The sequence below is a fragment of the Nipponia nippon genome, unplaced genomic scaffold (assembly GCF_047370975.1).
Source record: "Nipponia nippon isolate SJK-2023a ecotype South Korea unplaced genomic scaffold, ASM4737097v1 scaffold_36, whole genome shotgun sequence".
NCBI classification, from domain to species: domain Eukaryota; kingdom Metazoa; phylum Chordata; class Aves; order Pelecaniformes; family Threskiornithidae; genus Nipponia; species Nipponia nippon.
In genome coordinates this window covers 2,403,371-2,416,937 of record NW_028262354.1, presented here as the reverse complement: position 1 = coordinate 2,416,937, position 13,567 = coordinate 2,403,371, and the positions used below count along the sequence as shown (strand labels likewise).

The 13,567-nt window shown below is 61.6% G+C and overlaps 2 protein-coding genes and 1 long non-coding RNA gene across 3 annotated transcripts in view; 2 read left to right on the top strand and 1 right to left on the bottom strand.

Moving 5' to 3' along the window:
* LOC148053905 (uncharacterized) overlaps positions 1 to 6,952 on the top strand; it is a 39,040-nt gene extending 32,088 nt beyond the window's left edge. The window contains exons 2-3 of the long non-coding RNA XR_015707857.1: positions 5,845 to 6,097; positions 6,815 to 6,952. This is a non-coding gene — a long non-coding RNA (uncharacterized LOC148053905). The remainder of the gene's footprint in view (positions 1 to 5,844; positions 6,098 to 6,814) is intronic.
* Positions 3,757 to 8,746, bottom strand: RHBG (Rh family B glycoprotein). Its single transcript, XM_009464182.2, has 10 exons — positions 8,371 to 8,746; positions 6,783 to 6,969; positions 6,231 to 6,381; positions 5,947 to 6,094; positions 5,470 to 5,636; positions 5,111 to 5,248; positions 4,803 to 4,936; positions 4,477 to 4,598; positions 4,086 to 4,159; positions 3,757 to 3,863 (listed from the first exon to the last, which is right to left on the bottom strand). The coding sequence occupies exons 1-10, from the start codon at positions 8,543 to 8,545 to the stop codon at positions 3,798 to 3,800; spliced, it is 1,362 nt and encodes a 453-aa protein (XP_009462457.1). The 5' UTR covers positions 8,546 to 8,746; the 3' UTR covers positions 3,757 to 3,797.
* A 480-nt stretch (positions 8,747 to 9,226) lies between these two features.
* HAPLN2 (hyaluronan and proteoglycan link protein 2) lies at positions 9,227 to 13,484 on the top strand. Its single transcript, XM_087772158.1, has 6 exons — positions 9,227 to 11,031; positions 11,261 to 11,374; positions 11,606 to 11,956; positions 12,182 to 12,298; positions 12,413 to 12,598; positions 12,729 to 13,484. The coding sequence occupies exons 2-6, from the start codon at positions 11,287 to 11,289 to the stop codon at positions 13,010 to 13,012; spliced, it is 1,026 nt and encodes a 341-aa protein (XP_087628284.1). The 5' UTR covers positions 9,227 to 11,031; positions 11,261 to 11,286; the 3' UTR covers positions 13,013 to 13,484.
* The last annotated feature ends 83 nt before the right edge of the window (positions 13,485 to 13,567 follow it).

Below are 13,567 nucleotides of genomic sequence, written 5' to 3'. Positions count from 1 at the left end.
CTCCACCGCCGGCGCTGCCTGGGCTCTTCCCTTGCCGTGGCACAGCGCTGCCGGTCTTTCAAATGGCCCAACGCTGCCGCTGGCGATGCTGTGCTGCCATGGGAAGCTGTCGGGTGCCGCTCTTTGTTCGGTGCGGGGATGGTTGGGCCCCTGCTCCTCTCCTGAGCCTTCCCTCTCCCATATGGTGCCCATTATTAGACGTGTGCACCAGCCTCGTCTGACAAGGAGCTTTACAGGTGTCGCTTGGATAATGATTCACACTCTAACGAAGGTGGGAAAGATGATTAGCTGGCTTTCTATCAAACAGCACATGGCATCAGCTGTTCCTGGGGGGTGGGGAGGCGCCGGGGGCTGCGGATGTGTAAGGACACGTACGCCGGGAGCTCAGGGAGCCCAGCCTTTGTCCTGCCTCTAATTCCAATGGACTCTCAGGCACCTCTTTGTGTGCCTTAGTTTCCCCAGCTGTAACAGATAGATGTTGTTATTGCTTTTCCTTGTAAAATGCCCTTTGAGCAGCTGATTGAGATCCTGCATTAGCAAGAGGTGATTTAGGCAGGTCTCTTGGCAGCTGGGCTGCCGCAGGAGAGGGCAAGGGAGCTGTCAGAGCTGGGGCTCTCGGGGGACGAGGCTGGTGGCGGGGGGGAAACATGAATTAAATGCCCCCCCCCCCCCCCCCCCCCTTGGAAGCAGGGATGCGGTGTGGTGCATCTGGCGCGTGTCCCGCAGGCCGCGAGAGCCCCGCGGCGTGGGGAAGGGGTCCCCGGTGCCAGCGTGGCACAGGCAGGGCTTGTTCCACGCAGATGTGTCCGTGCCCTCCCCTGCCTGCGTGGTGTTGGTGGGGCCTTGGGCTTTTCCTGCTGATATATTTTAAATAAAGACTTATTTAGCAGGCAGGTCCCAGCATCCCTGAGCCTGACACATGCACACAGTGCACCCAACCCCTGCGAGCTGGCAGAATTTCTTCTCCAGCTCTTTTCACACCTTGAATATTATTGGAGAGAGAGGCAAAATAGGAAAATGAGAATAAAATGAGCTTTTCTCAGCTGTCCTTTGCTCCTGTGCAGGGAAAGCGATGCTGTCTCGCAGTATGTCTCCCCGTGTCAGGCTGCGATCTGAGGGTGAGCCCTGCTTTGCAAAGTGACAGAGCAGAGCGCTCCCCGCAGGGCTGGGGAAACTGAGGCATGAGCGGCGTCTGGCACCCAAACCACCCTCGAAACAGAAGAGGTGTGAAGGTGGGGTGCTCGCCCAAGCTCCTCGTGCCCCGCCGGGGTGCGATTATCACCCAGCCGCCGCTGTGACCCGTCTGTCCCGGGACGGGCCCTCGGAGCTGCGGGCAGAGCCGGCGCTGCCTCTCCCCGAGCTAGCGGGGCCGGCGGGATTATCTGCTTAGCCGCACCATCTGTTCACCAAACTGCCATCATTATGTTCAACTTGGGAAGAAAACGGCCCCTACAGAGAAGCAATTTGTTCGCTGACTAAACCTTTCAGGCTCTCGCAGTCCGAACCTACCCTCGCCGCTGCACGGGCGAGCTCTCCGCTCGCGCCCGGCTCGCTTAAACAATCTGCGGGGAGAGTGGCGGCGCACAAGCTGGTTGCACTGGTAAATGGGAGCGGGGAGGGCGCAGGGCTCCCCTAATCCGATTACAAAACATAACAGCCTTTCAGAGGGGCCGGGGGGCCGGGCAAGGGGAGGAGGAGGGAGGTCCATTTCACACCCGACCCCTACGTCTGGGGGTCTTGCAATGATCTCACTGGAGGGGCTTTTCTTCCCATCGCAGTGGGTTGCTTTTGAAACGTGCTGCGAGGAGATCAAAAAGGGGAAAGGGGCTGCCTGGGAAAGAGGAGGAGAAGGCTGGGAAGGAGGTGAGGTGGGGAGGGGGTGGGCACCCCATTGCTGGGGCACCAGTCTTCGTGCTGCTTCGCCCTCTTGCATCCCTCCTCCACGACGTGGCACCGGGGAGCGGTGCATGGCACGGGGACATGGGCACGTGGGATGCGTCCTCCCCTGCGACCTGAGCCTGGAGTGGGGCTGGGGTCTCTGCACGGAGCGGGGACAGCAGAAACCCGCCCAGGGCCCATGGTGGCAGCAGGAGTGGAGCCCCGTGGCCCGCTGCCCTGTGTTTTGTTGTGGAAATTCAGTGGCACCGAAGCATTTAGCAAATGTGTTGGTTTCACCAGGTTTTCTGTAACGAACAACTGAAACTGGAAAAGTTCAAGTGATGGTTTGAATTATATCGAAGTGCGAAGTTTTGAATTTCTGCTGTGGAGCAATGCTTCAGACTCCAGATTTTCTCTAATTTGATTTAATTCCTTTTAGAAAGGATAAAGATCCCTGTTTAAAAGTGATGCTTTATTGTCAGCCTGCAACCAAATGATTTTTATTCATTTTTTTGCATCTTTGATGCAATAATTTAAAAAAACCTGTGTGTTTCAACAGCAGCAGGTATTAAAACAAGATGGCCCCTAATGTGGCCACTTTGGGTAGCAAACTGCTTACCCCCAACCTCGCTGCGTTGGCCCGGAACCCCCTGTCCCCCCTGCGTGGAATGGGGCTGGGGCCCCCTCCCTGGGGTCGGTGTCGGCAGCTGGGGACATCTGCGCCCGCGGAAACCCCACATGGCGAGCGCCGGAGTCTGGCACCGGAGGTGTGAAAGCATCTGGCAGCTGCCCTGGGCTCATGGAGGTGGGTGCCCCCAAGCCTCCTGCCACCGGGGACCCCTGGCACGGCCACCGTCGCCCCTCCGGGAGCCCTTTGGGGCTCTGCCCTTGCTCCAGGTGCTGCAGGACCCCCTGTGGCTTTGCTTGAGCTGCCACGTTCCCAGGGTGCTCGAACCTGCTCCTGGGCAGGAGGTTTGGGGGCAGCTGCCTGCACCTGGGGCAGGCAGGCAGGGTGAGAGCCTCTCTGCAGGGAGCATGTGGAGACAGGGTGCTGGGTGCTGCCGGGGGTCCCGGAAAGCCGGGGGACCTGGGGGTTGCAACGGCCAGGGGAGCATCCCTCTCCCGACGGGGCTGAGTGCTGGGGGGCACGTTCCTGTTTTGAGGAGGGGGGCTTGGCCCCAGTCCCTGGTGCAAGGGGAAGGCTGGGGACCCCAGTGTCACCCTGGTCTTGCCCCGGGTGCTCTGGGCTGTCGCACGCACTGGTGGCCAAGGCTCCAGGAGGGTACCCCCCTCAGCAGGGGGATGACGATGGGGATGGGGTAACCCATGAACCCCACCGCATGGGCAGCAGCCTTTAGGGTGAAGGGGGGTGCTGGGGGCTTTGCTTTCCCGCCTGGAAAGAAACCTGAAGGAAAAAGCTGGGCAGGTGCTGCGTGAATTCACTGGCAAATCCTGAACCTACAGAAGACATATGTGTTTTAATAGTTGTGTGCAAAAGCATCCGTAGAAAGTCTTTGCTGCTTTCTGTGGAGCCTGGTACGCCCCTTCCTCGACACAGCCCCCCTCGTTGCCTTCATCTCTCTGGAGAGCAGTAGATGGGGAAACTGAGGCACAGAGCAGAGAGGGGAAGCAGCTGAGCCAAGTCTGGGCACCCCGAGGTGTCCCTGGAGCCAGCCGGGTTGCTCCCACAACAAGCACCCGTATCACTGCAGCATCTCTTCACCCCACAAAGGCCTGCGGGCACCCGGCTGCTCCCAAAACCTTTGGGACCAGGCGCTGGCTCCCACACGGGGACAAGCCTGGCTGCCTCCAGAGCAGGCTACTGGGAAGTTCAGGCTGCTGGAAGCTGCCCGGCACTGGGCAATGCTGGCAGAGGGTTGAGCCTGGTGGTGCAGGACCTCACTGGGACGTCGGGGTCATTAGACCAAGGTGCTGGTGCCCGGCTCCTTTCTGCTCGCCCTGTGGTCGCATCCTTCCTCGGCCACCTGCACAAACGTGGAGACACGGAGAGGGGCAGAATTGGGCCCTGCTCGGGGCAAATCAGGACTGGATGGGGGGAACATGGGGGGCTTTAATGAAGCTGTCTCCCACCCCAAATGCTGCGGCAGGAGGAGGCAGGGTATCGGCAGCCGGGGAAGCAGCATCCCCCCCCTGCTGCTGCCTGAGCCTCATAAACCCCTTTTTTACCAGCAACCCCCCAGCTTTACCTCCCAGAGGACTCTGTTTTCCAGGTACTGCGTGTCCGGGGGAGACCTCAGCCCCTTCATTTTCAGGATGGCTCCTGAGGATGCCAAAAACCGGGCGAGGGCGTCTGAGAGCGGGGCGACCGGCCCAGCCCGGCTCCTCTCGCCGGGCTTCCCCTGACATCTAGCGGCAGCGCTGGGCTGGGCTGCACGGAGCCCCGGTCCCGGGGGGCAGCCCCGGCCCCGGCCCCCGGGGGCAGCCCCGGCCCCGGGGGGGTTTGCGCAGCGCCGAGCACTGCCGGGCTCTGCCCACCCCGGCTGATGGGGAGGGTCCGCTTTGGGGCTGCTCCCCAAAACCCATCCGTTTCCCTGCCCCTCGCACCCTCCGTCCCGTCCCACCCGGGGCACAACTCACCCGTCAGGCAGCCCCCGAGCGTGGCGAGCAGCAGGGTGATGGGCAGGGCGCAGAGCTGGCAGAGCGCCTGGTCGGTGGCCGTCCGGCTGCCCTGGGCCACCAGCGGGAACACCAGCTCCAGCCTGCAAGCCGGAGCGCAGGGATGGGTTTTTGGGGAGCTCGTTCTCCCAGGCAGGGAAATGGAGGGGTCCACTCATGGCTCTGGGTGATGTGCTATCAGGGGTGCCGTAATAGAGGGTGCATGGAGCATCCCCGATTTCAGGGGTTGTGGTGGCCACAGCTTGGTGCGTGGAGTCACTGGCACCCTGGATTCTGGCTCTTCTCACCTGCCGCCGTAAGCATCTGCAGTGGCCAGCGCTGCCAGCAGCGTCCCCAGCAAGGCGCCCAGGATCCCCGGCAGCCCGTGGACGTTGTGAACCCCACACGTGTCCTGGGTTTTCAGCCTGGAGCACAGGATGGGCTGGGGAGAGCGTTAAGAGCCAGGGTTCGGACGGGGGGTGCTTGCCCAGGGAGGCTGCGCTGCGGCTCAGTGTTTGCAGGTTTGGGAGCTGCAGGTTGGCAACGCAGCCTCCCCCGAAGCAGGGAGTTCCCCTGACCTGGGACTAGTGTCCTTGGTTGTCCCAAGGCGACTCACCGTGAGGAATCTGAAGCCAAGCGGGGGGATCAAGCCGGCCAGAAACCCCGCGATGAGGGCCCCGAAAGGGGTGACCAGCATCTCCCCAGCCATACCCATCATGGCCGCGCTGGCCAAGGTGGCATCCTGGATCTGAACCTGATGGAGCAGGACATGGTTGGGGGAATAGGCTCCGTGGAGGACATCAGCATGGAGCTGGGGGGATTTGGGCTTCCTCGGGGATCAAACTGGGTCTTAACAAACCTAAGCAAGCCTAACGGGCGTTCTCTTTTGCCCCGGGTGTATTCATGCTCGCCATCCCTGTAGGATGGGGTTTGGGCAGTGCATGAGACTTGGGTTTGTCCCAGGAGAGGACCTACCATCCGCAGGGTGCTCTCCTCGTAGAGGACAGGCGAGAGGACGAAGGTGGCCAGGGTGCTGGCTGCCAGTGAGAAGTAGGTGTTGAGCACTGCCCAGGGCTCGGCGTTGTCACGGACCGTGGTGGCCGAGGTGAAGCTGGGCCAGAAGATCCACAGGTAGAGGGTTCCTATGGGGAACAGGTAGGTTTTGATGTTGGGGTTGATCCCTCATGGGAAAGAAACTTCTTGCTAGTGCCAAGAGATGCAAGTGGCCGCAGCTTGCGGTGTGGGAGGTTCAGGATGGACAGGAGGAAAAGCTTTTTCCTGGAGAGGGTGGTGCAGCCCTAGGCCAGGTCCCCAGGGAGGTGAAGAACCTCTGTCCTTGATGGTTTGCAGGACTCTGCTGGTCAAAGCCACAGCCATGCTGTCCTAACATTGGTGATGGTCCTTCCACCACCATGTCTATGACTCCGGTACTGTAGGATTCAAGCTCCGTACCAACCACAGCAAAGACATCTGGCTGGTGCCCTGTGTCCTGCTGCTCTTTCCTCTTGTCTGTATGGGGCTGGTGCAAGATCCGTGAAACCATCAAGCCAAAATAAGCACCGAAGGTGTAGACGGTCAAGGAGCCCCCGCTGTCGCTTACCTGGTGAGTACAGAAAAACACCGTGCAGGAAGGGGGGGATATGGGATTTGTCTCTACGGACGAGGCAGGTCTTGACATGAGGAGCCTAAACCCATGGTCACCCCCTTTCTGGTGGGACCCCCGATCGGTGACTCACCCCCATGAGACTGAGCAGGATGTATTCATTGAGAGCGAAGAGGGTGACTCCCAGCAGGGTCAGCAGCAGCATCTGGATGGGGTTTACCCTGCCCAGAACAGCTCCGGTGGAGATCAGAATGGCTGCGGCGCAGAAGTCGGCACTGACCATGCTGGGAAGGAGAGGGAAGGCGGGGGGCTGGACCCGGCGCTGTCGGGAGGCGAGCAGGGTTGAGGGGGACAGGAGCTGAGCCTGCAGCCCGGACCCTGCGTCCCATCGCTCCTGCAAGCTGAACGGGCAGCCCGAGCCTTGCGATGCTGGTGACAAAGGGACGGCTGGGCTTGAGGCAGGCGGGGGCCACTGTGCACCCCCTAAATGCCTGGCTGTAACGTTGGCAGTACTTACGTGGCCCTTACTAGTGTGGTACTCAAATAACCCAGCAGCCTGGTCCTACTTGTCCTCATAATCCTCCTCCAAAGCAGAGCGGTGAGTTTTACAGAGGAGGGAGCCAGTGTGCCAGGGCTGGACCTGGGACGATGGCGGCTGGGCAGCAGCAGCTCCCTCCTGCCTTACCTCTGAGCTCCCACGTAAATTTTGCCATTCAGGAAGAAGTATAAAAAACCCTGGATCAGTACGTCCCACTGGATGGCGAAGGCCACGACGAGGATGCTGATGGCCACGCTGCCTGGCCCGTAGCGGCCGAGGAAGGCCACCAGGAGCCCGAAGCCAAGGAGAGCTTGAAGGTGGACATCCCGGAAACCTGGCGGAGGAGAGGCAGGATGGGTCTGGAGGTGCTGAGGGTAGGCAGCCGCCCTCCTGCCTGCTGTCCCCCCGAGGGGGCTCAGACACCCCTGCTCTAACAGGTTTTGGGGAGCTGAAGGCTTCGGCTGCTATAAATCAGCCTTGCTCCACCTGTGTGTCTCTGGAACCGTGGTGGATCTGGCCTTGGATCTCCCTTGGACATCTCCAGCGGAGAGCATGAGTGGCCGCTGCTTGTGCTAGCGGCAGGTAACGCTGTCCCCACCCGACGTAGCCCCTGCCGCCCTTTGCGGTGGCTCCTGGCCACCCCGTTTGCAGCTGCCCTGTGCAGGTACCTCAGCAGATGTACGCAGCCCCGAAACCTCTTGGGGTGGCCGAGAGTCACCTGCACCCGTTACGCCAGCGCAAAGGTGGGTCTGAGGTGTCAGCCACCCCCCGGGACCTCTCTGCTGCCCCTGAAAACATCACGTCCCGCTTCGTGGGACAAGAGGACCAGAAGGGTGAACGGAAAAATGGGACCAGTTTAGTGGCAAACCAGAGGAGGGGGGACTCGATTTTCGCTTGGGCGAAACGCCCTTTGCACCCCTCGGCCGTGCCAAGAGCTGTGTCCCGTCCTTCCCTGTGCGCCGGAGCCGTGAGTCACTGCCTGCGCTGGGTGCGGTTACGTGGGCAGGCGAAACTGGGAGAACCTGCCTGCTCCCTGCAGCTCGGCTGGGCTCAGCTCCCCTCCCTCCGCCAGGGTGCTCCGGACGCTCCTTTCCAATCGCCTGCCTTGCCCTTGCCGTGGAAAAACCAGGCTCAGTCCCTCGTCCCCCAGTCCGGGATGAGTTTCACAGCGATGCCCAGCATGCGGGAGGATGCTCCTGGCGGGGTGCGCCCTCAGCCCTGCGTCGGACGCTGTGGCAGCACCAAGGGAGCCAAATCCTCCATGAAAGAGGCTCAGGGCAAGTCTCTTGGCACTGCAAAACCCGGCGGGTCGGGGGGAAGCTTCACAGACCCCAAGGTGCCAGGAGCAGCTGCCGTGCTCCACGCCTGGGAATGGGAGGACAATCCCAGATTTATCACTGCACCGACTGATCCCCTCTCTGCTCCAGCTGCTGAAACATGTGTCCTAGACCCAAATATCCCTGTTTGGGGCCTGGCTTTGTCCAAGCATGTGGGAAATCCTTGCAGCACATCTGCTTTCCACCCACTGACCCCTCCTTGGTGGGATGCACTGGTACCCCGACACTGCGGCTTGATGTTCCCCCTCCTCTGTTTTACTCTGGAGCCTGATCCAGAGCTGAGCAGTGTGACAGGTCTGCAGCCTGGACCGAGCACGGTGACATCCCTTGTCCCCCCCCCAGCAGCTCCTGGGGACCAGGTAGACGCTCCTGCACCCACCTGGGGTGGGGGTACTCACGCGGGTGCTGAAAACCCGAGTCCTGGCTTCTCCAGCTGCAGTTCTGGGAGCAGAGGCCGGGGCTGCTTTCTGGGCTGTACCGGACAAAAACGGCGAAGAGGATGATGGTGAGGATTTGGAGGAGGAAGCACAGCGCGGAGAGCCGGAGCCTTGAGGCGGCGGTGTGCTCTGGCATGTTGCCAGGTGGCTGTGGCAAGGCAAAGACCCCGAAACTGGGGACACGCGAGTGAGAGACACGCTGGGGCTGCAAACTCCGCCTGCCAGGGTGGCTGCCAGGTCCTGCCCTCGCCTTGGTGTTTCCCAAGGGCGGAAGAGCCGGCCGGGAGCGGGACGGCGCTGCCAATGCGGAAACCCCGGGCTGGCACGCCTCGGCACCTGGTTTTGCCACATTTTGGACCACTGTGCCGGGGAAGCGGGTTGAGTTTTTGGTGTCAGCATCGGTCTTGGCTGGGTGCCGGAGGGTCGGGGTGGGATTTGGGGTGGGGGGCGAGCTGTGGCTGGGGGGTGCCTGAGGTTTCCGCCTTTCTGGAAGTTCAGCACAGGAGAAATGTGATGGTTTGGGGGGATCAGGTCAGACAGAGGAGATGGAGGGCGGTACTGAACCGCTGCAGAGGTGCTGGGCTCTGGCAAGCTCAGCAAAGCCGGGTTTAAACTCCCTGCTCAGTAGGAAAAATGATGGTTCAGGGGGGTTTTGGTGACGAGGTGACCTGTGGGGCTGCGTGGGGAGGAGGAGAAGCTGAGCCTTGGAAAACAAGGGCGAGGAGCGGAGTCAGCGGCTGCTGTTAGCAACCCGCGCCAGGAGAGGTGGGGGGGAGCTGGAACGCAAGGGGTTCCTTTGCTTTTCTTTGGCTGCTTCTGCTTTTGCAGAGAGGTGTTTGTAATGCACCGAGAGCGGGTACAAATCCCAAAAAGGGAGAAGAAGAGAAAAGGAGCCGAGAAGTAAAACACAGCCTGTGTTTGGGAAGTGGCTCGGGTAACTCCTTTCCACAGCACCGGGCCAAATTATGATCTCAGATAAGCAGCATCGGGCTGGGGTCATGCCCTGACGCCAACGGGATGGGGAAGGGGAATGAGTCACTTTTGGAGGCTCCGGCAAATGTCCTGCTTCAGGCTGTGGTTTTGTGAGAACTGAGGGGTGTAGCTATTGCCTTCACTTGGGAAAAATGCAAGAAAGGACTCAGTTCATCCATGGTACTGTGGAGCTGGGAAACAGCACCCTCCGGCCAAGGAGCCCTGAGCCACTGCCCCGGGGTTGGGCACTGCTGGGGGGTCAGGCTCCGCTTTGGTAGCCGTGGGCATGGGAAGGAGCAGGGAGTGATGGAGGGAGATCACAGATGCTCTCTGAACAGCCATGGACCTACAAAATAACCGTGGGGAGATGCAGGAGGGGAACGTGCAGTGATGCTGTGGTTTAGCCTTTCTCTGCATGGGGGTGGCAAAGCTCTGGCCACCTTTTGCTCATTAAAATGAGCCAAAGAACTGACCATTTTGAGCTGGGAGAGCCTTGGAGGCTTCCAGTCCAGCCTGCGGGCATCACAGTTAGGGCAGGTTAGTGCGTTAACCCCTCTGTACAAGCAGCCAAATTTGAAGAGAGGCTGGGAGCCGCAGGGAGTGGGCTGGGGGCAAGGGACCAGCGCACGCCCTGGTGCCGCTTCCCTCCGGCGAGGTTTGTTTTCTGTGCCGTGCGTGCCACGGCGAAGCCGGGATCACTGTGTCCTTTGGTGCCGGGGACAGACGCTGCTTGTCTTGTGTTTCCTTTGAGAAGAGCTTCCTCCACCCCTGGAGATGGACCCAGGGGGAGGGAGAAGATAAGGGAGCCCAGAACACAGCCTCATTGTCTGGCCTTGTTTTGCTCCCGGCAGCATCCCGGCCCCAAGGTGACGATGGGGAAGCCTCTCTGATGCCTTTTCACAGGGCGGGATAAGGCCGGTGGGATGCGAGAGCAGCGGGGACCCGCCTTGCACAACCTGCGGGAGCCCCGAAGGGTGGGAGCAGCATCCCCCCATCAGAGACATAAAATTAAGCATTGCCCTGATGTGCGCGGGAGCGGAGAGCACCGTCCTGGCACGGGGGGCCAATGCCGAGGGGGGGCTTTGCCGGCCCAAGGGGCTGCCGGAGCCCTGTGCGGTGCTGGCGTTTTCCCTGAATTCCCCGACGCTGTGGCCTGTAAATAAAGGGATATTTGTTAGCCTGGCGCGCTGTGTTTTGCCGAGCAGAACAATAAAGAGAAGATGCTCACAATGGGAAATTGTGCTTCCTCCTCCCCGTGCGTTCCTCGGGGAGGTGTTGGGGAGGAAAAAAAAAAAGAGAAGAAAGCGGGAAGAGACAGCGACAGGGCAGGGAGCGAGGGCACGGCTGGCGCTCGCCACTCCCGCACGCCATGGGAGCAGGCGCCAAGGGACCGCGGGGCCCCAGGGCTGCCGGGACGCTGCCCGCCCCGGGATGGTGACAGGGCAGGGGCTGGCTGGGAGCACCTGCTCGCCGCGTCCCCGTGTCCCCTCTTCCCGGCAGCACCGCAACGCAGGTTTGGCCTTTCCGGAGCCCTCGGCCCCGCGATGGGGCAGCTGTGACGGAGACGGGACGCGGCGGGTGCCCGGGCAGGACGCGCACTGGAGGCGTTGGATTGGAACGGTGGCTCCCCAAAGGACGTGGCTGGGGACGGTAAGAGGTGTGGGGTGCCGAGGAGGAGGGTTGGCACATTCTGTTGGCTCGGTGTTCTGCGAGGGGATGTCTCCTTTGCACAGTAAATTGTCAGTGAGCCCCCAGTGGAGCAGGGCCATCCATTGCCCCCACGGCATCCCCAGCAGCAAGCACTGCAGGTGCCCCCCGCCACGTCCACCGGTCCCCACCGAAGCCGGGGTACATCCATGACCTCTGCGCTTCCCCCCAGGCACCGTCCTGCCCCCAGCTCTAAGGATGCACCGGCTTCTCCTGCTTGGCTCCCTTTGGCTCTTGGCAGCACCGCCAGCATCAAGCATCTTCCAGCGGCCGACGGGGAGCCCAGGTAGGGAGCAGGACCTGGGGGGAGGACTCGGTGCTAGAGGAGGGAGGTGATGCTGGGGGGTTCCGGCCAGGGCAGGGGCTGAGGGGGGGAAAAGGAGCCAGGATGGGTGATGGAAACCAGGCTGGAGATGCCAATGACGGCCAAGGGGCATCAGGGGAGGTGTTGAAGGGGTGGTGGGCCACAGAAATGTGACACACGAGCCAAGGTTGAGGCTGCCCGGCTGTGCCACAGCCCCCCCGCGCCTGCAGTACCTGCTGGAGCCCCTCCACGCCGCGGTGCACACGCAGCGGGGTGCCACGGCCACCCTGCCCTGCGTCCTGCGCGCCCTGCCCCGCAACTACCGGGTGAAGTGGAGCAAGGTGGAGCCGGCCAACTACCGGGAGAACATCATTATCATCACCAACGGGCTGTACCACAAGAACTACGGGCCACTGAGCCCACGGGTGCGCCTGCGGCACAGCCACCGCTACGATGCCTCGCTCACCATCACCAATGTGGCTCTGGAGGACGAAGGCCGCTACCGCTGCCAGCTCGTCAACGGGCTGGAGGATGAGAGCGTCTCGCTCACGCTGCACCTTGAAGGTGAGGCTGGGCTCCCTCCCGCCGCATCCCATGGGGAAGAGTGAGGAGGGGACCCTGGCCTGGGCTGGGGGTCCGTGGCTGGGTGCCTCTACCCCTTGTGTCCCCTGTTGCAATGTCCTATGCCCCAGCCTTACCTTCAGCACCGAATCCCCTGGGGATGTTAAGCCAAATCCTCCTTGGGGAAAGCATCTTCTTCACTCTCTGTCCCTGTCCTTGTCCCCCCAGGTGTCGTCTTCCCCTACCAGCCCAGCAACGGGCGCTACAAATTCAACTACCACGAAGCCAAGCGAGCCTGCGAGCAGCAGGACTCCCGCCTTGCCACCTACCAGCAGCTCTACAAAGGTAAAGCATCCAAAAAAAAAAACCAAAACCCTCATCCACCCCAAAATGCTCCTTGCTGGGCATGGGAGCAGGGAGGAGGGAAGTGCTGGTGCTGAGCCGCCTCTTGCCCCACAGCCTGGACGGAGGGTCTGGACTGGTGCAACGCCGGCTGGATCCTCGATGGGACTGTCCACTACCCCATCATCAACTCGCGGGAGCCATGCGGTGGCCGTCTTCTCCTGCCAGGTGTCCGGACCTACGGGGCCAGGGACAAGCAGAAGGACCGATTCGATGCTTTCTGCTTCACCTCTGCTCTTCAAGGTAGTGCTGGGGTCCCCCGTCCCTCCCACAGTGGCACTGAACCCCAATGCCCACCACCCGGCTTTGCATCAGGGCTGGGGTTGTTCCCAGGAGGTCATCCATGGTGGCCGCTCACCCCATCCATCCCCAGGCCAGGTCTACTTCATCCGAGGCCACCTGAACTTCAAGGAGGCTGGGCAAGCGTGCCGCAACCACGGGGCTGCCATCGCCAAAGTGGGGCAGCTGTACTCCGCCTGGAAGTTTTCCCAGCTGGATCGCTGTGACGGGGGGTGGCTGGCGGACGGCAGCGTGCGGTACCCCATCACCACCCCCCGCGAGCGCTGCGGGGGGCTGCCGGACCCCGGTGTCCGCAGTTTCGGCTTTCCCAGCAAGGAGCTGCGGACCTATGGCACCTACTGCTTCGTGGAGAAGTAGGAACGCTGGGAGGAGAGGGGGGCTGAGCAGAAGGGACGGCGGTGGGACGCCGGCCCTCGTCACCCAGGCGGAGAGCTTGAGGCAGGGGATGAGGGGGGGTCTCCCGGTGATTTCGGCTGGTTCGTGCATCCTCCAATGGAGCGATAGAGCTGAGTTTGGGTTTGCTCGGTGTATCCTCTGATGGAGCTGCTCCCCACGCCCCAGCCTCCTTTGGGGCTTCCTGGGTGCTGGGGGCTTGCTGGAGAAGCCAGACCCATTGCTGGGCCAGGAAGGGGGCCTAATCCAGCCCCCCGGCAGGCAGCACAGGCTCCCCGTTCCCCAGCCCTGGTGCATCTCTCGCCCCATCCTTGCTCCCCGCAGCCACGAGGACTCTGGCTGGTGCAAGCGCGCTGGAGGGCCGGGCATTAACGAGCGTGACTAATGGAGTTTCGCCTTCTCAATTAATAAAGCGACGGTAAAGCTGCACGGCAAAGCCACGTTCTCGCCTGGCCTCTGCCCCCTGGGACCGCCTGGCCTCTCAATGAGGGGAATTTGCCAAGGACTTTCTGTCTCAAG

Excerpts from the sequence above, each read along its gene's own strand:
- HAPLN2 (XM_087772158.1), top strand. The coding sequence starts at position 11,287 with ATGCACCGGCTTCTCCTGCTTGGCTCCCTTTGGCTCTTGGCAGCACCG. Across the intron at positions 11,375-11,605 it reads GCGGCCGACGGGGAGCCCAG|CCCCCCCGCGCCTGCAGTAC; the intron begins GTAGGGAGCAGG and ends GCTGTGCCACAG. Across the intron at positions 12,599-12,728 it reads CTTCACCTCTGCTCTTCAAG|GCCAGGTCTACTTCATCCGA; the intron begins GTAGTGCTGGGG and ends ATCCATCCCCAG.
- RHBG (XM_009464182.2), bottom strand. The coding sequence starts at position 8,545 with ATGCCAGAGCACACCGCCGCCTCAAGGCTCCGGCTCTCCGCGCTGTGC. Across the intron at positions 6,095-6,230 it reads TCCTGCTCAGTCTCATGGGG|GTAAGCGACAGCGGGGGCTC; the intron begins GTGAGTCACCGA and ends TGTACTCACCAG. Across the intron at positions 5,637-5,946 it reads AGATGTCTTTGCTGTGGTTG|GAACCCTCTACCTGTGGATC; the intron begins GTACGGAGCTTG and ends TGTTCCCCATAG.